The sequence below is a fragment of the Panthera leo genome, chromosome B4 (assembly GCF_018350215.1).
Source record: "Panthera leo isolate Ple1 chromosome B4, P.leo_Ple1_pat1.1, whole genome shotgun sequence".
In the NCBI taxonomy this organism is placed as follows: Eukaryota; Metazoa; Chordata; class Mammalia; order Carnivora; family Felidae; genus Panthera; species Panthera leo.
Window position 1 is genome coordinate 114,414,040 of NC_056685.1, and position 24,216 is coordinate 114,438,255.

Consider the following 24,216-nt stretch of genomic DNA (forward strand, 5'->3'; position numbering starts at 1 on the left):
TGATAAATTATAGATTGGGCTGCATAGTAAGAAAACATTCTTGAAAATGTGTTACTGTTAGAATACAGTGTGTTCTTTTTGAATCTAGATTTACAAATCTTATGCAGGTAGTACATGATAGTAAATAAATATCTTCAAACATGACTTCAATTTTAGTATTGATTTTTTTTCTTTTCTCAAGGAGGTAGGGCTGCAACTCCAGCAGGCCCTTTGGTTCTTTAGGCCCTGGAAAGCATACTGCATGCAAAGATCCTAGTCATGTGTAGCTATGCCTACTGAGACTGGCTTTAAGAAAGTTAAGTTGATTTGCATCTTTGGTGTTCTGGTAATTTATTTGAATCCAAAACATGTTGATTGTTTTCCACAGATCTAAGTAAAAAGATCCTTTTTTCTTCTTTTGCTGAGTATATACTTTATTAAAAGTACTAATATTCTTAAAATGTTTTTCTAGAATTTAGGATTGATTTCTAAATTTCTAAAGTTTAGGAAAATAAAGATATAATTCCAGGGGTAAAAAAATAAAGACTTGGAAAAATAAAGTAAAATGTAAGTACTAGACGGTTCTTTTTAGTGGCTGATTTAGTGGCAAATTTCAAAAGTCAAATTTTGAAAATCCTTAAGAGAAACAAGGGAAATTCAGGATGATAGTTCTGAATAGTTTTCAAAGTTGACATTCAGTTTTATTTTAGTTTTTCTTTTTTACTGAAACATTCACATATCCTTTCTTTGGTTAAGGAGATCAGATACTACCTAAAAATCAATTCTGAGTCAGCCAGAGGCTCTTGGTGTAGACTCGAAGAATCCATTAATTCCAATGTCTTTTATCTATGTGCCTGGTAAAGAAGTGTTTTTAATCATACAGAGCAGAGAGAATTTGTGATATGTTAGAATTGAGCCTGCTTGGGAATAGGAAGAAAGACCGTGAACATTCATTAACACTTGAAAACAACTTAACTTTTGATAATACTAAAAACATTTAATCTTTAGCATCAAGTATAGTAACCTAAAAGAAAATTATTATAGGCTCTAATCCTGTGTTTGCTAGATCCCTGAGGGTCTGATAGTAGCTTGCAAAGATGCTAATATTTTACTTTACATACAGGTGATGATCTTTTAAAATTACTTTAAATGTCTAAGGAGAGCTTTTTCTTTAAATTATAAATTTAAAGTTTTCTGTTTGAGGCCTTAAATCTTAGTAGCTACCTACCATTATTGAACTCTTAAGAGTACAAGGGACAGGGCCATCTGGGTGGCTCAGTTGGTTGAGCGTCTGACTTCGGCTCAGGTCATGATCTCATGGTTCATGAGTTTGAGCCCTGCCTTGGGCTCTCTGCTGTTAGTGCAGAGCCCACTTAGGATCCACTGTCCCCCTCTCTCTCTGCCCCTCCCCTGCTCATGTGTGTGCTCTCTCTCTCTTTCACTCTCAAAAATAAATAAACATTAAAAAAAAAAAAAGAGGACGAGGGACAGCTAAGCATACTATATATGATTATTTCATTTAATCCTCATTAAGCCCTTATTGGGTAGGTATTATTTCTCTGGTTTTACATAAATAGAAATTAAGACCTTAAGTAACTTGTTCAAGGTCAGGAGCTAGTAAGTGGCAGAATTAGAGACCGAAGCTCAAGTCCTTAACTTCTTTTATTATTCTACTTCCTAATTTTCTCCTACACTATGTAAGTGGTTCCTTATTTCTGCTTACCTCAAATTGTTACTGGTAAATCTAATTTGAAGACCTTTCATAATCTGGTTTCTCAAGATCCATTTTTAAAGCTTATCCCTATTGTATGTTCTTACCTACTTTCCTTTACTCATAATATTTGTTATACCTTGTAGAATATATTCTGCACTCTGACAAAGTTCTGACTTTGGCTCCTATTCTACTTCTCACTGATATCTTTGTTACTTTGCATTTCTGTAGTACTAAGTCAATTGTATCACCTTCATGCCCATACATACTGCTTTTTAAAGAAGTCTTATTTTGTCATGTGCATATACCAAATAAATATAAGTATATGCTGTAACATTTAATACAATGGTAGAATGTTGTAGTTGACATTAATAGTGTATGAATGTGAGGACTCTTACGTTTGAATTGTTTCCTTTCTGGTTGTAAATTCAGATTTTCATTGTATTGTAATATATATGGTATCTGTAAAGCAAGGCAATGTTCCCACCTCTGTTACATACAGTGTCATTTAATATTTAAAATATACATGACTTCACTTTCCAAAACAGTGACTTTTTTTTTTTTTGAGAGAGAGAGAGTACACTTACAGGTTGGGGAGCGCAGAGGGAGAGGGACAGAGAATCGCAAGCAGGCTGCACACCTAACACAGAGCCTGATGGCGATTCAGGGCTCAATCTCATGACCGTGAGATCATGATGTGAGCTGAAGTCAAGAGTTGGACACTTAACTGACTGAGTCATCCAGGTGCCCCCAAGACAGTGATTCTTTAAGGCTTTAATGAGCTAGTGTTACTGATGGGAATATGTCATATCACTCATAATGTGTTGTAGAGGAGATGAGATTTTAGTAATTGATGTCTTTGGGCAAAAAATTTCTCAAGTTACCATAAAGCATCATTTGATGACATTTCAGTCACGTAAATGAAAACATTGAAATTTTAAAAATTTCCTTTGGATATAAGAAATACCATTTCAATGAAATGTTTTTCACCGTGGGGCACCTGGGTGGCTCAGTCAGTTAAGCGTACAACTTCAGCTCAGGTCATGATCTCGCAGTTTATGAGTTTGAGCCCTGTGTCAGGCTCTGTGCCGATAGCTCAGAGCCTGGAGCCTGCTTCAGATTCTGTGTCTCCCTCTCTCTCTGACCCTCCCCTGCTCGCACTCTGTCTCTCTATCTCTATCAAAAATAAATGAACATTAAAAAAATTTTATTAAATGTTTTTCATTGTATTTCACTTTAATGATAAGCAAGGTTAGAGACTATAAACTTTTTTTTTAATGTTTATTTATATTTGAGAGAGACAGAGCATGAGTAGGGGAGGGGCAGAGTGAGAGACACATAGAAACTGAAGCAGGCTCTGAGATGTCAGCACAGATCTCAACGTGGGGCTCAAACTCACATACAGTGACATCATGACCTGAGCTGAAGCCAGATGCTTAACCAACTAAGCCACCCAGGTGCCCGAGACTGTAAACTTTTAAGTTAAAAAATAATGGGTACAATTTATAGTTTTAGGAATAGAAATTAAAATAATAAGTACTTTATTACTGGGGGAAAATAACATTAAATAAAGAAATTTATTACTGGAAAAGAAACCCAAAACTTGATAGGAGAGGAAAAGTATTTCTGATTCTTTAGTGGATAATGCAACTAAAGCAAAATTCTGTTCTGAAAACTTATCTACCTTGAGGTACTGTAATAGATTCCTGAATATGGGTATTGTTGTATTGTGAACTCAATGTACTGCTGGCTAACATTCCTACCTTTTGATGTTGTTCGTTACTTATTGTTTTGTAGCCTATCCCACGGCCAGATCCTGTGTGTAATAATGAAGAAACACATGATCAAGTGCTGAAAACCAGATTAGAAGAAAAAAAGGAACCCTTGGAGCAAGGACCTATGATAGAACAACTTAGCAAAATGTTCTTTACTACTAAGCACCGTTGGTATCCTCGTGGACAGTGAGTTCTATTTTCTTTTCTTAACTCCCACTCGACAGCTAAAAGAATACATAACTTTTCTTGCATTAACGAACTTCTGAGGTTATATTCTGTGTGGTGAAATTAACACCCAGTATGATCACCTAGTAAATTGTAGTTTTAGATGTACATACATATAAATGAAATAATACTTCTTTTTTCTTTTATTTGAGTGGGGGGATTTAACCAAACTTTCAGTGAATTTTGTAAGAATTCTTGAAACTTTTTCTATTCTGTGATACAGTCATTTGCTGTGTTGTTTTTATTCATCCTCCTGCCAAATAATTAATTTTGTCCTTGGGCCTTTACCCATTTATTTAACAGATTACGAGCTACCGTTAAAAAAATTGGGGTACAGCAAATGATTGGGCAGTGTATATGGTTCTCAGTTCCTTTAGAAACTAGTTGTCCCTCTGTTTGCTAGTACTCATATTTTATTACATAGATTTTTTTTTAACCTCCTAATTGACTCTGGCTTTAGTTTTTTTTTCTTCTTTTGATTCTTCTTTCTTTTATATCTATCTTACTCCCTATCAAAACTGAGAGGTGACTGTTTTTAATCGTTTATGTTTGAGCAAATTTTGTTCTTACTCAGTCACCAGTCACCCATCACCCAGTAACTAAGTATATTAATGAATACATAATATATATTCATATTCATTAAGTATATTAATAAATATACATTCATCTACCTGCTCTACTAAGTAAGTGCTGGGAGATCACAAACACAATCCTTGTTTGCGAGTTATTTATAGTCAAGGAGAGAGGGTTAACAAAATCGAGTGATTGAGCCTTGAAGAGTGGTTAGGAGTTAGCCATGAGGAATTCTGAAAAGGTTCTGTAGGCAGAGAGAACAGGATGTCATAGAGTATGCTGGGGAAATTGCAAGTAGTTCAGCATGGAGGGGACCCAGAATATGAGGGAATGTAGGAAGGGTCTTATGAAGGATTTTGTATTGTGCTGAGGAGTTTAGGTTTTATTTTCATTGCCATATTTTAAGAAGAAAGGTTTATGCATTAAAAAATCAAGGCAGGGGGTGACGCCTATGTGTCAGTCAGTGAAGCATTCAACTTCGGCTCAGGTCATGATCTCACAGTCTGTGAGTTAGAGCCCTGTGTCAGGCTGTGTGCTGCCAGCGTGGAGCCTGGAGCCTGCTTTGGATTCTGTGTCTGCCTCTCTCTCTGCCCTTCCCCTCCTCGTGCTCTGTCTCTCAAAAATAAATAAGCATTAAAAAAAAATTCATTAAGTGGGTTCTGTATTGGGATAAGGTGATCTATGGAAAGTTTGGAGTCAGGGGGGCCTGTTTGGAAACTATTATAATAGTCTAGGTGAAATTTGTTGAAGGCCTAAATGAAAGGACCAGCAATGGGAATAGAAAGGGGGAACATAAAAGAAAGAACTATAATAAAAGGAGGAAATAAAAGGAGGAAGGAGGAAAATAAAAGAATTTTAATTAGCAGCACTAGGTCACTGATTAGGCATGGGAAGAGACAGGTGGCCTCTCAAGTTACAGACAGAGGTGTTTGGGTGGATGGTGGTGCCATTCATACACATGGGGAAACAGGTTTGACAGTGAGGAAGATGAACCCATTGTTGGTCATACTGAGTCTGAAGGGTCAGTGGATCCATTTGGTAGGGAGCAAGTCTGAAAGCAAATGAATGTATGGATCTGGGGCTTGGTTTACTTTTTTAGTTTCTCTTTAGAAGATCCTCCCATTTTCTTAGTTAAAATAGAGATTCCTTGAGGCTTTGTCTCATACTCCATGTCTTGCTGAAAATCATTGCAAGAGCTTTAATTATATTCATTATACGGATGACATGCAACTTGCTCCATTATACATTCTTTTATTTCCTTGATCTTATTCCCAGTATTTGTCCTTAGAAATTTCAAATTAAGTATCTTGTCCAAAGTTTTAAATTCATTGTAGCAAAAACACAGCTCTTCTTTTTCTGTCTTAAAAGAGCTCCTCTTTTAATAATCATTCTATAATAAAAGTGATCTTTCTGTATCAATTTCTCAAGAAGAAATTTGCAATATTTTGGCCACCATGCTGTCTTAATTCCTGCTTCTGTTCGTTCTTTCTTTCTTTCTTTCTCTCTCTCTCTTTCTCTCTCTCTCTTTCTCTCTTTCTCTCTTTCTTTCTTTCTTTCTTTCTTTCTTTCTTTCTTTCTTTCTTTCTTTTTGTTGAAGTTTTGGGGTGCCTGGGTGGCTCAGTCAGTTAAGCGTCTGACTTCAGCCCAGGTCATGGTCTCACGGTTTGTGAGTTCGAGCCCTGCATTGGGCTGTATGGTGACAGCTCAGAGCCTGGGGCCTGCTTTGGATTCTGTCTCTTTCTCTCTCTGCCCCTCTCTGGCTCATGCTCTGTCTCTTTCTCTCTCTCAAAAATAAATAAAATAAATTAAAAAAAAAATTAAAGTTTATTTATTTTGAGACAGAGAGAGACAGCACGAGGGAGGGGGGAAAGAGAATCCCAAGCCCATGTGGGACTCCATCCTACAACCGTGATAGCATGACCGGAGCTAAAATCAAGAGTTAGACACTTAACCAACTGAGCCACCCAGGCATCCCAACCTACTTCTGTTTTTTATCCTCTTCTTTGGTTTTTCTTTTCTTATTTAGTACCTACTTTGTTTATACACTCTCTGGGTTTTTTCGTGTCTTTGTAATTGTAATTTAGGGTATGTGGAAACAAATTAGCAAACCATTTCTTAGCCCCATATGTATGCCATTACTGTATTCTAAGATTTCTTTCCATGATTCATAATGTTGCTCATGTTTCTCTTTTATTTTGTCTCATTATCCAGATATTTTAGTTCAGGCCCTATCTTGAAATTCTTCTGTAATGGCTTTCACTACCTGTTTTCTCCCGGCATGTTCCATACTGCTGTAATCTTTTGGCATCTTTTGTTTATAACCAAATTACTGTAGTTATGAAAGTCTTGTAAAGGGGACTTAAAGGGGACAAAATTGAAGGTAAGAAGACCAGTACAGACTCTTAAAACCATGCATGTTATACTCATACTTTTATGTCTAGTATCCCACCTATATTTAATCTTATTTACTTTTTTAATCATTACTGCTAATTAGCTTTTGACTGCTAATTAATTTAATCTCCTGGTATGTCATGTCCCATCAGGATTACTAGGTTCTGCAGTTGTAAGCAGACTTCAATTAGATGCAGTTGATTATCCCAATATCTCTCCTGATAGTTTACTTTTTTTTTTTTTTTTTTAATGTTTATGCTTGAGAGAGACAGAGCATGAGTAGGGGAGGGGCAGAGAGAGAGGGAGACACAGAATCCAAAGCAGGCTCCAGGCTCCAAGCTGTCAGCACAGAGCCCGACATGGAGCTCGAACCCACAAGCTGTGAGATCATGACCTGAGCTGACATTGGACACTTAACCAATTGAGCCACCCAGGTGCCCCTCTCCTAATATTTTAGCGGAAAAACTTCAGATACTAGCTTATGTGTATAAAGAAAATTTTTACTTGTAGGCATTGTCCTTGTGTGATGTATCATCTTTCAGAATTTTAAATAAGCTGAGGTGTGATCACTAATCATTCAACAAGTATTTATTTGTTGTCTAAATATTTATTTTGGATTAACATAAGCCATTTTTCAAGTGTTGATTTCTAGATGTCATTGAGCTCTTCTTAAACATTAGGCATGTATAGAAGGATATTTTACTAAATATTTCACAATTTTTAGGTTATGGCAATCAAAAGACTAGGACCCGTTAAGAATTTAATAATTGGGGGTACATAATATCTTTTTAAATAAGTGTGTATTAACAGATATAAAATGTTTGTTTAAAGTATTTTTAAACAATGCATTATTTTAAAGTATAAGGTAGAAATTTTCTTTATACTTACTCATGTCCTGTGTCCCATAGGTAAGCACTGTTAAACCCTTCTTATATGAATAGACCTATCTCATACTCAATATTGTGCTTTTTAAACTCTAGTAAAGTAAAACTCTTTTCTGAGTGTATGGCTTTGTTTTAAAGGGGCCTGGGCTTACTCAAATCATCTTCCCTCTGCTAGTTACTAGCTCTTTATTTAATCTTGTTATTTATTAAAGAAAATAGAAATAATGCCTAATTTGCCTGGTGGTTTTTAAAAGTTAATTAATTTAATTCCAGTATAATTAATGCATTGTTATATTAGTTTCAGGTGTACAATATAGTGATTCAACAATTCTGTACATTACTCAGTGCTCATCATGATAAATACACTTTTAATCCCCTTTATTTCATCTGTTCCGCCATCCCCCTCCTGCCCCGCACTCCACCTCCCCTCTGGTAACCATCAGTTCTCTGTTTAAGAGTCTGTTTTTTGGTTCGTCTCTTTTTTCTTTGTACGTTGGTTTTGTTTCTTAAATTCCACATAATGAGTGAAATTATATGGTATTTCTTTCTCTGATTTATTTCACTTAGCAGTATATATCCTGTAGATCCATCCATGTTGTTGCTATGGTTGAGTAATAGTCCATTGAAAATATATATACTACAAAAAAAAAAAAAAAGAAAATATATATACTACATCTTTATCTACTCGTCTGTATATACATAGATATTTGGGTTGCTTCTATAACTTGGATATGTAAGTAATGTCACAGTAAACATAGGGGTACATATATCTTTGCAAGTTAGTGTTTTTTATATTCTTTGGGTAAATACTGCATGGTGGTTTTGAGATAAAATATGATCATATAAGTTAAATACCTGGCATATAATATATGCTTAGTGATAATATGGTAATGACAATTATTAATATTGTCTCCTACTCATAGTTTTCCTCTTAACTCTTTTTAAAGCATTTTATCTTAGATAAACTCTTTTGAGGTATAATTTACGTACAGAAAAATTCACTGGTTTTAAGTATACACTGTGATGAGTTTTGACAAATTTATGTACAGTTGTATGATTACTACCACGAGCCTAATAAAGACTGTTACATCACCCCCAAAAAGTTCTCATGCTCTTTTGCAGTCAGTGTCTTCCCTTTAATCTCCACCCTGGCAGTCACTGATCTCCTTCCTATCACTTTTTAAAATTTCCTGAATTTGTAGAATTTCATGTTTGCCCTTTCTAGAATTTCATGTAAATGGAATTATACAGTCTGGAGCCTTTTGTAAAGTCTGGCTTTTTTCACTTATTATAATGCTTGTGAGATTTATCTTTGTTGTTATGTTACCAATAGTTTATCCCTTTTTATTTTTGGATAACATTCTCATATGGATAAACCACAATTTTTTTATCTATTCACCAGTTAATGGACATTTTGGATTCTTTCCATTATGGGCTGCTTTGAATAAAGCTGCATAAATGTTCAAGTACAAGTCATTGTATTGACATATTTTCATTTCTCTTGGGTAAATACCTAGGGTTAGGATTAGTTGGTCATAGGATAAGGACATGTTTAAATTCATAAGACACTGTCAAAGTAGCTGAACCATCTTTCATTCCCACTGACAGTTCTAGTGTTCCACATCCTCCCCAACGCTTGGTATTACTAGTCTTTTTAACTTTAATCATTCTGTTGGATAAGTAGTAGCATTTTACTGTGTTTTAAATTTATGTTTCCCTAACTGCTAATGATTTTTAGCATCTTTTCATGTGTTTATGGGCCATACATACATTTGGCAGGGGTTTTTTTTGTTTGTTTGGGGGGTGGGGGTTTATTTGTTTTTGGTGAAATATCTATAAACAGCTTTTGGCTGTTTTTAAAAAGCAGATTAATTGTCTTACTATGGTATAAAACTTGTGGATCAAAGTCCTTTGTGAGATATATGTCTTGCAAATATTTTTGTCTGTGGATTGCTTTTTTATTTCTTTAATAGTGTTTTTTGAAGATCAAGTTTTTAAAATTGTGATGAAATCCAGTTTACAAATTTTTCCATTTAATTCAGGCTTTTTACATACTACTTAAAAAATCTTTGCTTGACCCAAGATCACTAATACTTTCTCCTGTGTTTTCTTCTAGAAGTTTTATAATTAGCTCTAATATTTAGATGTATTATCCATTTACAGTTAATTTTTATATATGGTGTGAGGTATAACTTGAGGTTCATATTTTTGGCGTGTGTGTGTGTGTGTGTGTGTTGCTCCAACACCATTAGTTAAATATACTGTCTTTCACCACTGAATTGCCCTAGCAACTTTGTTGAAACTCAGTTGACAATATATGTGGGTCTTGGCATCTCTTATTTTGGTCTGTTGTTTGTCTTTTCAATACCACTCTGTTTTGGCTAAATAGCTTTAAGGAAGTCTTGAAATCAGGTAAAGTCCTCTAATTTTGTTCTTTTTTTCAAAGTTGTCTCAGCAATCTTAGGTCTCTTAGATTTCCATATAAATTTTAGAATCAGCTTATCAGTTTTGATAAAAAGCCTGCTGGGATTTGAAGGAGATTGTATCCTGTCTCTAGATCAATTTCAGGAGAATTCTTGTCATAATGGTATCGAATCTCTTTATCCGTTAAAATAGTGTATTTCTCCATTTATTTAGGTCTTTAAAATTTTTTCACTTAATAGTGTTTTATATAATTTGCAGTGTATGAATATTCTACATTTTTGTTAAATTTATTTCAAATATTTCATAGTTTTAATACCATTATAAATAGTATTGGGTTTTTAATTTCAATTTCCAAGGTTTTTTGTTTGTAATACAGTTTTGTTGTAGAAGTGTGGTTGATTTTTGTTTACTGATGTTGTCTCTTGTGATCTTGAGAAGTTCTAGTAGCTTTTTAAATATATTCCTTAGGATTTTCTATTTAGATGATCATGTATCATTGAATAAAGACAATTTTACTTTTCCTTTTACAATCTTTATGCTTTTTATTTCTTTTTCTTGCCTTAGTGTGCTGCTTAGGATCTTATATACAATGTTGCGATAGAAGTGTTGAGAATGGACATCATTGCGTTTTTTCCAGTTTTAGTGAGGGAAAACATTGAGCCTTTAAACATTAAGTGTGATGTTCAGTATGGGTCTTTATAGATGCCCTTTATCGGGTTGAGAAAAATCCTTCTTTTCCTCATATGGAGAGATTCTATCACGAATGGGTGTTGAATTTTGTTAGATGCTGTTTTCTGTACTTATTAAGATGATCATTTGGTTTTTCTTTTTTAGTCATATAATGAATTATATTGAATGACTTTAAATGTTGTACCAATCTTTCATTCCTGGGCTAAACTTCACTTGGTTATGGTTACTTTATCTATCTATCTATCTATCTATCTATCTATTGTTTATTTATTTTTGAGAGAAAGACAGACAGACACAGAGCATGAGCAGGGGAAAGGCAGAGAGAGAGAGAGGGAGACCCAGAACTCAAAGCAGGCTCAGGCTCTGCGCTGTCAGCACAGAGCTCAATGCTGGGCTCGAACTCACAAACGGCGAGATCATGACCTGAGCCGAAGTTGGACGCTTAATCGACTGAGCCACTTAGGCGCCCCATGATATATTATTTTTTTTTTAATGTATTGTTTGGATTTGATTTGCTAAAATTTTGTTGTGGATTTTTTACATCTTTGTTTATTAGGGATACTGGCCTATAGATTTATAATATCTTTGTCGGGTTTTGGTTTCAGAGTAATGCCTGCAACAGAGTGGGTTTGGTAGTATTCCCTCCTCTTCAGTTTTTGGGAAGAATACCTTAGAATAGGTATTATTTCTTTTCTTTTTTTTTAACTTGTTTTATTTTTTATTTTTTAAAATTTACATCCAAATTAGCATATAGCGCAACAATGATTTCAGGAGTAGATTCCTTGGTGCCCCTTACCCATTCAGCCCATCCCCCCCTCCCACATCCCCTCCAGTAACCCTCAGTTTGTTCTCCATATTTATGAGTCTCTTCTGTTTTGTCCCCCTCCCTGTTTTTATATTATTTTTGTTTCCCTTCCCTTATGTTCATCTGTTTTGTCTCTTAAAGTCCTCATATGAGTGAAGTCATACGATTTTTGTCTGACTAATTTCACTTAGCATAATACCCTTCAGTGCCATCCACATAGTTGCAAATGGCAAGATTTCATTCTTTTTGATTGCTGAGTAATAGTCCATTGTGTGTGTGTGTGTGTGTGTGTGTGTGTGTGTGCGCGCGCGCGCGCATGTGTATACATACACCACATCATCTTTATCCATTCATCCATCAATGGACATTTGGGCTCTTTCCATGCTTTGGCTATTGATAGTGCTGCTATAAACATTGGGGTGTATGTGTCCCTCCAAAACAGCACACCTATATCCCATGGATAAATACCAAGTAGTGCAATTGCTGGGTCATAGGGTAGTTCTATTTTTAGCTTTTTGAGGAACCTCCATGCTGTTTTCCAGAGTGGCTGCACCAGCTTGCATTCCCAGAATAGGTATTATTTCTTAATGTTAGAATTTACTAGTGAAATCATCTAGATATGGGATTTTCTTTGTGAAAAGATTTCTCACTGTATTCAATTTCTGTGCTTGATAGATAGGGCTGTTTAATTTCTCTCTTTTTGAGTAAGCTTTGGTAGTTTGTATCTTTCAAGGGATTTGCCCATTTCACCTAAATTATTGAATTTATTTGCACATAGTATATAATATTCCTTTATTATACACACTGCTACACTAGTGTGGTGATGTCACTTCTCTCATTCCTGGTATTGTTATTTTGTTGAGCTTTTTGAGAGTCAGCTTTTGGTTTAATTGATTCTGTTGTCTTTCTGTTTTCTATTTTTGACCCTTGTTATTTCCTTCCTTCTGCTTACCCTGGATGTAATTAGTTCCTTTTCTAGTTTCTAAAGGCTTGTTGTTTAGAAACCTGTCTTTTTTATAAATTTTTTTTTAATGTTTATTTATTTTTGAGACAGAGAGAGACAGAGCATGAATGGGGGAGGGGCAGAGAGACAGGGAGACACAGAATCCGAAGCAGGCTCCAGGCTCTGAGCTGTCCGCACAGATCCTGACGCGGGGCTCGAACTCACAGACCCGTGAGATCATGACCTGAGCTGAACTTGGACGCTTAACCAACTGAGCCACCCAGGCGCCCCACCTGTCTTCTTTTTTAATTTAATCTTTTAATGCTATAAATTTCCTGTTAAGCACTGCATTAGCTGCATCCCACAAATTTTGATATGTTTTCACTTTCATTTAGTTCAAAATGTTTTCTAATTTCTCTTATGATTTCTTCTTTGAACCATGGGTTACTTTTCTGTTAGTGGTTTCTAGTTTAATTCTGTTGTGATCACAAAACATACTTTATATGATTTCAGTCTTTAAATTGATTAAGATTTTTTTATGGCCCAGATTATAGTCTGTTTTGGTGAATGTTTCACATACATTTGAAAAGTAGGTGTATATTCTGCCATTGCCGCTGGTAGTATTCTAAAAATATCAGTTAGGTCTACTTGGCTGGGAGTGTGGTTCAAGTTTTCTATACCCTTACTAATTTTCTATTTAATCAGTTATTATTAGAGTGATATGGAAATCTACAGCTATATTTGTGGATTCTTCTATTTCTTCTCCTGATTCTATTTGTCTTCATAGATTTTGAAATTGTGTTATTAATTGTATATACATTTGTTATTGTAGCTTTTTGATGAATTGACACCTTTATCTTTATGAAGTCTTTTTTTTTTTTTTTTTTTTTGTAATGTTTACTTATTTTTGAGAGAGAGAGGGAGAGCAGAGGAGGGGCAGAGAGAGAGGGAGACAGAGAATCCCAAGCAGGCTCTGTACTATCAGTGCTGAGTCTTATGTGGGGCTTGAACCCATGAACAGTGAGATTATGACCTGAGCTGAAAGCAAGAGTCAGACACTTAACTGACTGAGCCAACCAGGCACCCCTGAAGTCTTCTTATTTATTGCTGGTAATATTTCTTATTCTGAAGGATAATTTGTCTAGTATTAATATAGCCTATCCAGACTTATTTTGATTATCGTTTACATGATCTGTTTATGTTCCTTTACTTTTTTTTTTAAGTTTATTTATTTATTTTGAGAGAGAGAGAGAGAGAGAGAGAGAGAGTGAGTGCAGGAGAGACAGAGAGAGAGGGAGAGAGAGAATCTCAAGCAGGCTTTGCACTGTCAGCAGAGTCCAATGTGAGGCTCTAGCTTATGAACCATGAGATTATGACCTGAGCCAAAACCAAGAGTTGGATGCTTAACTGACTGAGCCACCCAGGTGCCCCTCTTTTCTTTTACTTTTTTTTTAATTTTTTTTTTAATTTTTTTAATTTTTATTTTTTTTTTAAATTTTTTTTTTTAACGTTTATTTATTTTTGAGACAGAGAGAGACAGAGCATGAACGGGGGAGGGGCAGAGAGAGAGGGAGACACAGAATCCGAAGCAGGCTCCAGGCTCTGAGCCATCAGCCCAGAGCCCGACGCGGGGCTCAAACTCGCGGACCGCGAGATCGTGACCTGAGCTGAAGTCGGACGCTCAACCAACTGAGCCACCCAGGCACCCCTCTTTTCTTTTACTTTTAATCTATCTGTGTCTTTATTTTATTTTTTTATTTTATTTTTTTTAACGTTTATTTATTTTTGAGACAGAGAGAGACACAGCATGAACGGGGGAGGGGCAGAGAGAGAGGGGAACACAGAATCAGAAGCAGGCTCCAGGCTCTGAGCCATCAGCCCAGAGCCCGACGCGGGGCTCAAACTCGCGGACCGCGAGATCGTGACCTGAGCGAAGTCGGACGCTTAACCGACTGAGCCACCCAGGCGCCCCTCTGTGTCTTTATATTTCAAGTGGGTTTCTTAGAAGTAGAATTTTACTTTTGGGTTTTACTTTTTTGTCCAATCTGACTTTTCATTTCAGTCAAGCCATCTTAAATGCTGTTTCCTTTGATTTTTGGTACTTTCATTTTTCTACCATTTGCTCTTAGCTTACTTTTTCCATGAAATTTAACTTGATTATAGTCATTTTGACTATAGCACATAGTTATACACACACACACACACACACACACACACACACACACACACAGCTAATAGTTTCCCTGTTAGCACAACTATATATAACCATAGATGGCTGGATATATGTTAATGTTATATTTGTATTTATGGGTAATTTTTTGTCTACATCTCCTGCTCTAGACTATTTTCTCTTCATCAGGAATACATCTTTTGTAGTTTTCCACATGATCTCTAATACAGTATTCTTAATACAGTGTGTGGGTACTCAGTTGCTGTCTGATGAAATATATCTTACTAATTATGTCCACAGCTTCTTGAAGGTGTTCAGGTTTTTTTTGAATGGTACTTTATTTATGGTAGTTTTGGGGAAGGTCCACTGGTAAATTTCTCAGTGATTCTTAGAAGTTTTATTCCCAGAGTTTAGCTATCAAGTTATGTGAGTTTATTCAATTTTCACTTTATTTGATAGGGTCACAGGTAGAGTAAGTTGTTTCTTATTATCAAATTCTTAATCAAGGTCAGCAGTGGCTTTATGATGCCAGGGTGTTGCCTCACTTCATTCAGTCCTGAACCTTCATACATTTAATTAATGGCCTCCCCCAAAGTGGGTGGGTTGGAAGTGTAGGTAGTGTGACTGTATGCATTCGATGCCGAAATAGCCCAGTGGCCAAAAACATTGGTGATTAGATTATCTCAAGTCTGGAAATCTAAAGTTAATATTGTTACTGTGAAATTTGTGAATTGCTTTTTGCCTTTTCCTAATCCTGGTGATCCTACTTACTTTGGGAAGGCAATTCAAAGATTCTTCCTAGGTTTGAGCTTAATGCTGAGATTGGGTGCCAGAACTATTTAAATTTTTAGTGTGGGAGGTAGATAATGAGGAAACCCAGGACACTGGGTGTGCAGTTAAATCGAACTTTTAGTTCCTTATGTTTTGCCTTTGCCTGAATGACTATTTTTATATTCATTTGTGCTGAGGTTGATTTTAATAGATAACCATGTGGTTCCTGCTACTTCCTGTTTGATAATATTACAGGTATGAAAACAAATTAAACTAGCTTAGCTATTACATCATATTCACCTGACGTCATGGGGCTTTGAACATGTTCTTTGAAGGATACCCATTTTGCAAATCCATTTTTTTTCCGTATTCTCAACAGCAGTTTGCATTAGATATCTCCTTCGTAAATAGTTGTTGAGGACCTGATTCTGAGTGGCTTTGCCCTGCACAGCAGCCCCTACAGTATCTCCTGTTGGCCTTTAGGGTTGCTAGTACTCAGGAAGCAAGTATATCATCTGTGCCCTTATGTATAGCATTTGTGTACAGGATGTTTTCCCTTTCAGTCTTCCTCAGTTGGCATGAAAAACATCAGAAGTGATGGAACATTCTTTCTGTTATAACTCTTTCCAAAACACATCATTTTAGCAGTGTTACAGAGTCCCTAACAGTTGTATTTGGGTTATCTGTTATTTTTCTCATTAATTCAACCTTAATAGCTTCATTGAAACTATTTATATATATCTAAAATTCATATACTAGCCTAGTTTCTCCTACTGATTCCTTTTCATATCCTTTATCAATAAATTTTGGAGTGCCCAAAGATCAGTCCTTGGTTCTCTCTTCTTTTCTGTCCCATTTTCCAAGATAGTGATTTTATCCAGTCTCATGGCTTTAAATATCTTCTGTATGCTGATGGCTCCCAACTCTCTTTTTTGTTGTTGTTGTTGTTTAACTTTTATTTCATTATCATAATCTTCACTCTGAATCCAGCTAGACTTGGAGGGGAGTAAGGAAAACATGGAACCCGTGAAACTGCTGCAAGAACACAAACATTATAGGAGATTTTGACAGATGGAGGTGGAGGGGTGCTTTCCCAAGCTACAGAAGGAATGGTCTAGTAGTTAAGGTAAAACACAAGTCAAATTTTTTAGATTTGTCCACAGTCAGCAGTGGTGATCTTCTTGCTGGTCTTGCCATTTCTGGACCCAAAATGCCTCATGGCTTCCACAATATTCATGCCCTCCTTCAACTTGCCAGACACCACGTGCTTGCCATCCAACCACTCAGTCTTAGCAGTGCACGTGAAAAACTCGGAACCGTTTGTGTTGGGTCCAGCATTTGCCATGGACAAGATGCCAGGACCTGTGTGCTTCAGGATGAAACTCTCATCATCAAATTTCTCCCCATAGATGGACCTGCTGCCAGTGCCATCATGACATGTGAAGTCACCACCCTGGCACATAAATCCTGGAATAATCCTGTGAAAGCAGGAACCTTTATAACCAAGTCCTTTCTCCCCAATGCTTAGAGCATGGAAGTTCTCTGCTATTTTTGGAACTTTGTCTGCAAACAGCTTGAAGGAGATGGAGCCCAAGGGCTCACCATCCATGGAGATGTTGAACATGCTGGGGTTGACCATGGCTGGGCAGCATGGGTGGCTCCAGGATGGTGGCATCTGCAAAGCCCCAATTCTTTTTTTTTTTTTAACTTTATTTATTTATTTTGAGAGAGAGCTAGAGAGAGCACCAGCACCTGTGTGGGGGAGGGGCAGAGAGAGGGAGAGAGAGAATCCCAAGCAGGCTCCATGCTGTCAGTGCAGAGCCTGATGAAGGGCTCAATGTCACAAACTCAGACCTGAGACTCATGACCTGAGCTGAAATCAAGAGTCTGACCTTAACTGACTGAGTGACCTAGGCATCCCTGATAGCTCCCCGTTTAATCTCTGGCCAAGCCCTGTTCCTTGATCTCCAGAACTGTATATCCAGCTCCAACTGTATATCCACATGTCTAATAGGCAACCCTAACTTAATATGTCTCTAACTGAGCTTCTAATGGTCCGCCACAAACCAGCTTCTCCTGCAGCCTTCCCTATCTCAGTTAATGCGAGCTCCATTCTTCTCATTGCTTGGGCCAGAAACCTTGGTCCCATTCTTGATTCTTCTCTTTGTCTCACACCCAGCGTATGGTCTCTCAGCAAATCCTGTTAGCTCTGTCTCCCAAAATGTGTCCACATTTGACCATTTATCACCATTCCTTCTGCCACCATCCTGCTCCATGTGACCACCCTTTGCCTGGTTTTTTGAAGTCACTTCTTAACTAGTCTCCCTGCTTCTGCTTTGCTTCCCTACTGTCTTTTGTTAGCACATTGCCAGAGTAACCCTGTTAAAATTTCACTTAGTTCTTACAATTTTTCTGTTGAAAACCTTCCAACAGTTTCCCATCTTACCCAGAAAAAAAGCTAAAGACCTTAACTATTACGTATAAGAACGTGTGTGATCTGATCCTCCATTACACCTCCATTCTCATTTTCTTTTGTTCTCTTCCTTGTTCACTCTGTTCCAGCCACGTGGCCTTTTTGCTGTTCCTTGAACATGCCTTTCCTTCAAAGCCCTTATACTTGCTGTTCAGTCTCTGTAGAATTCTCTTGCTGGTATCAGCAAAGCTAGCTTTCTCACTTTGGGTTTTTTCTTTCTGAAACCTTCCCTGGCTAACTTACTTGTTTTCCTGTCTCCTGCACTGGAATGTCAACTTTATGAGGGTGGAGATTTTGTCTTGTTTTGTGTACTACAGAATTCTGAGCACCTAGAAGTACTGTAGATAGTAGATGTCCACATATTTAAAAATAAATGAATGAATAAATGATACTCATTCTCATAATACCTCTTAAAAAAGCAGATAGTAAGCTAACAGCACTACTAGATGTCAAGTTATGTTGAAAGAAAGAAGGATGGAAGGATTGAAAGGCTGGAGGGAAAGTAAGGATTTGAAAATAATTTGAAATTTCTCAAAATATAGGGCAATCCTATAAATGTATGAATAGCAGTACTACTTTATTTAAATAACTATTTTAATATTTTTCCATGGAGCCCACAAAAATTAGTTACTACCATCAGTAGGAAACAGATTTGAACATCCAGCTGTGGTTTGAACCAGGAGATAAAGTTCTGCTCTCGATTAAGAACTGTGGACAAGTATTTCAGATGTCACTGAATCATTGTGTAGTTGAAGAAGGGTAACAATATGTCTTGGTTTTCCAGGAAGAGTCTTGGTTTCATTGTTTTGTTAATTATTAATAGGGTGGGTTTTTAATTCTCTCAAGAGTCCAGGTCCGAATGGTAAGTTATAAGGGCACCCTATAATCAAGGTGCTTGCTTCTGGCTAGTGATTGTAGCAGAAATTGAAATTCATGCATCCTAAGAAATTGTGACTTCCCAAACCCCTATTCTGGTGACTAGTTGCTTTGAGAGACCCCACCTTTCAGGGTGGCACTAGTAAAACCTTGATTATCTGGCATATAACTGGAGACCTTAAGAAAATGGTGAGTTTTTTTCTGTGCCAGTATAAGTACATGTAGAAAATACATGTATATTACACTATATGTATATTATTCTCTAACTTAATGTTCTGTGTTATTGTAGATAGATGTACTTCATTTTATCAACTTAATTTCTGTGTTTTGTCAATTTTCAAAAAATCAGTATAAAAAAAACAACATATAGGAAACTTGCCCATATGAAACCATAAGATAAGCAAAAAGAATGCTTTTGATATCTTAATCACAGCTAAAGAGCGCAAGATACATGGCTTACTATTTATGGTATAGAAATCCTTACATTGGGTTTCCACATTAGCAAAAAAGTAAATAACTCAGGCCAACTTGCCAAAATCTGGTCTAAAGGGAATTTTTGAAGAGAACTCATCACCATAAACACATGTACTCTATGCAGAAATTCTCTTAAGACAGAAAATAAGGAAATGCAAAGAAGCAAAAAGAAAAATTCTTCATGGTAAAATGACTCAATCACTGGTAACCATGCATTTCATATTTCTCTTTTAATAAGTTTTGTTAGTTTGCCTATTTTTATATGGTCTTAATCCTGTATATGTAAATGTGCATCCTGTATCTCCCCCTCCCTGATTAATATTTAATATTTAAATATTTAATATATTTTAGTATTAAAATAGTTAATATTTTAACTATTTTTCTATGTGTTTTAGAATAGATTTCCAGAAGAGGAATTACTAGATCAAAAGTAAAGACTATTTTAAAAAGTTTTTTGATATATATATTGCCACACTGCTTTTCCTGAGTATTTTACCAATTAATACTTTAACCAATCATGTCTGATGGTGCTTATTTCATCACACCTGTGCTTGGGTTGGGAATTATGATTTTTTAAAATATTTGTGATTGCAAAAACAAGTAAAAGATTCCTCACTTTGAATTTGCATTTCTTTCATTTTTTTGTGACCTTGTACATTTTTCTGTAAACATATTACTGATTGTATCCTATTGTATATTAAAATATAATTTTGTAGCTTAAGAGGGCTCCATGTAGGGAAAGACATTGCCTTTTGAATAAAACTTTAATAGAGCATGCTCAGCACGTTCATGATGTGCTGTTTCTTTACGATAAAGACAATTATTCGTTTTTAATTAAGGATTAATTACCCAGGTTACCATATTGAAATTAACCTCAACAGCTGCAAAATCCTTTCCAAAATGCTTAATTAGTAGAAAACAATTCCCACAGTGGGGAAATGTGGCTTCCTATTAAGAAATATTTATCTAGCTAAGTATGTATAAACTATATCTAACAGCGTGTATGTGTATATATGTATTAGGTTTTGTTGATTTCATTGAGTGCTAATGAACAGCAAACTAATCATAGAAATTTTATATTTTTATCAGGAACAGTTAACATTTACTAAAATAATATCTTAAATATTTTCTTCTTTTCAAGGTATCATAGACGTCGTAGGAAACTGGATCCTCCAAAAGACAGATGATATTGAGGTTTTCAGGAATCAAAGAGATGTTATCTTGTGTCTTATTTGCCATTTGAGAAAATGCAATTGAGTGTATTCACTGTTATGTAGCAAAACAATAATAAAATGTCTTTTTATGTCTTAGAATGTCTTAGAATGTCAATTTCTTTATATATCTTACGTAATTGTGGATTTGACATTCTTATATGCAGAAACCTACTTCATCTTATCTTGCCTTTGAGATATTAAGGTATACCATTTATTTTTATGTATCTAGTTGTGATTAAGTATTTTTACATTATCAGCCAAATATTGTTAGTAGTATAAATATGATTCATAAAAATGTGCATGGTTCTCCTTCACAGGGAGATTTTTTAATTGCCTTTGGAAAGAAACTCATGGGGTCCACCCAGAAAATAAATGTTATGATGTTTTCTTTCTTGTGGCTTCTAGGAAATAAATTCTAGTTGACCCTTGAACCACTTGAGTTTGAAGTGGTCTGCTTATACACAGAATTTTTTTTGATAAATATAGTACAGTACTGTAAATGTATTTTCTCTTAAGATTTTCTTAGTAACATTTTCTTTTCCCCAGCATTATTGTAACAATATAAAAATATAAAATACATATAACATGCAAAATACATGTTAATCAATTATGTTAATCGGTGAGGCTACCAGTCATCATAGGCTATTAGTAATTAAAGTTTTGGGGAGTCAAAAGTTAGACATGCATTTTTGACTGCAATGGGGATTGGTACCCCTAACCCCTTTGTTCAGGGGTTAACTGTAGTTACATTTTAATTAGTTTCTACTGCTTGCTAGGTCCTTTACATATATATACATTATTATTAAATTCTCACAATAATCCTTTGAAGAAAGATCATCATTCCTACTTTATAGGTAAGGCCAAGTGACTTTGAACTCCACTTACCCAGCAAGTGGAGTGGGAGAGCCAGGATCCAAATGGTCTGGTTCCAGAGCCTTTCTACTGTGCATTACAGTGACAAAGGGTTATTTTCTTTTACCTAAGAATGTACTTTCCTAGAAAGGATATTATAGAATTTGTTTTAATTTTTTTTTTTTTTCTGGCTGTTTTAGAAATTATGCTAGCTTCAGAACACATGCAACTCTGTGGTTAAAATGTTAATATCACTAGTGTGATGAGAATGTTAATTGATTATTTTGCTGTTGGTTGTCACTACCACCTTATATGTGATCCTTAATGGCATTGCTGCCCCTGTGATTTCTGTTTAGGACGTGAGGAATCTTTTAAGAAGGTGGAAAGGTGCTTTATTGAAACTTGTAAAATATTTGTGATATTTTAAAATCTGATGTGGAAAATGATTTCATTGAAGTAAAATTGAAATGAAATTCATTGAAATGAAAACTTATTTAAAGTCTGTTGTTTTGGGATGCCTGGGTGGCTTGGTCGGTTAAGTGTCTGACTCTGCATTTTGGCTCAAGTCATAATCCCAAATCTCAGTTTATGAGTTTGAGCCCCACATCAGGCTCTGCACTGACAGCATGAAGCTGCTTGAGATTTTCTGTCTCCCTCTCTCTCTGCCCCTCCCTGACATGTGCACACGTGCTCTCTCTCTCTCAAAATAAATAAAAACTTTTAAAAAATAAAATAAAAAGTCTATTCTTTAATCTAGTTCTTTTAATAGAGGAACTCTCTCTGAAGTTTCAAGTATTCAGTAAAAATGTAAGGAATAATAAATAGGAAAGGATTAAGGAAGTAATAATGGCCACCCTCTGTTACCAAAAGGAAATGTTTTTAAGTGGCTTCCTTTTATCATTAATATATTAATGTGGGGGAAAGAGCAAAGAAAAACATGTTGATAGAACTTACAAATCAGAAATTTTAAATATTTACCAGCCATGTTCAGTGACATATTTTTGAAAATGATTAGATTTTTTTCTGGTTGATTTATATCCAAATTTTTACAAAGATTGAAATATGCCACATTATAAAAGTAGGAAGAATAAAGAATAATTAAATTAATTAAAAACTTTTTTTCTAAGTACAAAGATGTACTAAATAGAGATTGTTTGATTGTAAGATGCCCAAACCACACATCCACATGTCAATGCTTTGGAGAATTAACTTTGATTTTATTGTACTGGAACTACAGGTTAATACTGTAGATGCTAGAATTTTGGCTTTCATGGATTGCTGTTATTTAGTTTGCTAAGTAAGTACATATTCCATCACCACCATCACCTCCTTCCTCTCTGCTCCTTCCATTCTCTACCCCAGGGGTAGTAACTTATCCACCATCACAAACATTTTAGCAAAGGTCCACTTACTTGTCTCCTTTTTTCTAGAAATTTAAAAACTGCATAAGGTGGGATGGTCCTTTAAAGGGAATTCATTCAGTCGTGAAAAATTTTCCGGTTCCCATGTTTCCATTGATGAGGTGGATTAAGACACCTCAAGCTGATATAAAAGCATTGTCAGTGAGCCACCAGAGGGCACTCTTAGAGTTCAATTCAAACACTGCTTACCCAAAGGCAGTAACAGTGTGCTTAATTACCAGAGACTATTTGGATGTTCTTTAGGTAAGAATGTCTAGTAGAATAAATGGGAGTAGTGAAATTATGTGTTGAGATATTCTGAGGCCATTATTCATTCTGTTGATCTAGTTGTCAAGGATTTACCAAACCCCTAATACATTTGAAGAGGCATTATACTTTTTGCTAGGCCAACAGCAAAAAATGGTCCCTTCTTAAGGATGATAGTATCTACTTAACTAGTATCTACTGAGCCACTTAATTTTTATAATGATGTTTATAACTTTTTAAAAATGTTTAATGTTCATTTTTGAGAGAGAGAGAATGAGTGGGGGAAGGGCAGAGAGAGAGGGAGACACAGAATCCAAAGCAGGCCCCAGGCTCTCAGCTGTCAGCACAGAGCCTGTCACGGGGCTTGAATTTATGAACTGTGAGATCATGACCTGAGCCGAAGTTGGACACTTAACTGACTGAGCCACCCAGGCACCCTTATAATGTTTATAAACCATAAACATAATGCATTATTATTTTTTAATTAAAAAATAAATAGAAAATAAAAATTACCCATAATTGTCCCTTGTAAAGATAACACTTCAAGTTTTGCTTCCCTTCTTCCCACTTATTTCACTGCATAAATATATTTCAAAGAGTAAAAACAGTATTAATTATGCATGCTGTTTTATAACTTGCTTTTTTCATTTAATAGAATTTTTTTGCCATATCATTAAATACTCTCATTTAATGAATGCATATTATTCTATAATCTGGATGTCATAATTAACTTCCTCACTGCTTTTAGACATAATCATTGTTTCTCTTTGTTCCCTATTATAAATAATGCTGTTGGAGTGCCTGGTTGACTCAGTTGATTAAGCATCTGACTTTGGCTCAGGTTATGATCTCACTGCTCATGAGTTTGAGCCCCACGTTGGGCTCTGTGCTGACAGCTCAGAGCCTGGAGCCTGCTTCATATTCTGTTTCTTTCTCTCTGCCCCTTCTCTGCTTGCATTCTCTCTCTCTCTCTCAAATATAAAATAAAACATAAATAATGCTGTTATTAACATTCTAGTGGATATTTTAACTTTTTTAAAAAGACTTCATTTTTTAGAACAGTTTTAGGTTCACAGCAAAATTGAAAGGGAGGTACAGGTATTTTCCATGTCCCCACACATGCATAGCTTCCCTTGTTATCACCATCACCCACCCGGATGATGCATTTGTTACAATTGATGTACCTACATTGACACATCATCACCCAGAGTTCATAGTTTACATTAGGGTTTACTCTTGGTATTGTACCTTCTGTGGATTTTGACAAATGTAGAATGGCATATTTCTACCATTATATTATCTACAGCATAGTTTTATTG

General features: G+C 35.7%; 2 protein-coding genes across 5 annotated transcripts in view; one reads left to right on the plus strand and one right to left on the minus strand.

The window, feature by feature from the left end:
- Positions 1-20,474, plus strand: part of MRPL42 (mitochondrial ribosomal protein L42) — a 33,199-nt gene extending 12,725 nt beyond the window's left edge. For 3 of the 4 annotated variants that reach the window (XM_042947358.1, XM_042947357.1, XM_042947359.1), the window contains exons 5-7: positions 3,488-3,651; positions 6,475-6,643; positions 20,306-20,474. In XM_042947358.1, the coding sequence (XP_042803292.1) occupies positions 3,488-3,651; positions 6,475-6,598 (288 nt within the window). In that variant the 3' untranslated portion in view covers positions 6,599-6,643; positions 20,306-20,474. The remainder of the gene's footprint in view (positions 1-3,487; positions 3,652-6,474; positions 6,644-20,305) is intronic. The other variant, XM_042947360.1, reaches the window with a different exon arrangement.
- Positions 16,489-17,023, minus strand: LOC122224926 (peptidyl-prolyl cis-trans isomerase A-like). Its single transcript, XM_042947356.1, has one exon. It carries the CDS (start codon positions 17,014-17,016, stop codon positions 16,489-16,491), a length of 528 nt encoding a protein of 175 aa, XP_042803290.1. The 5' UTR covers positions 17,017-17,023.
- Positions 20,475-24,216: the final 3,742 nt, after the last annotated feature.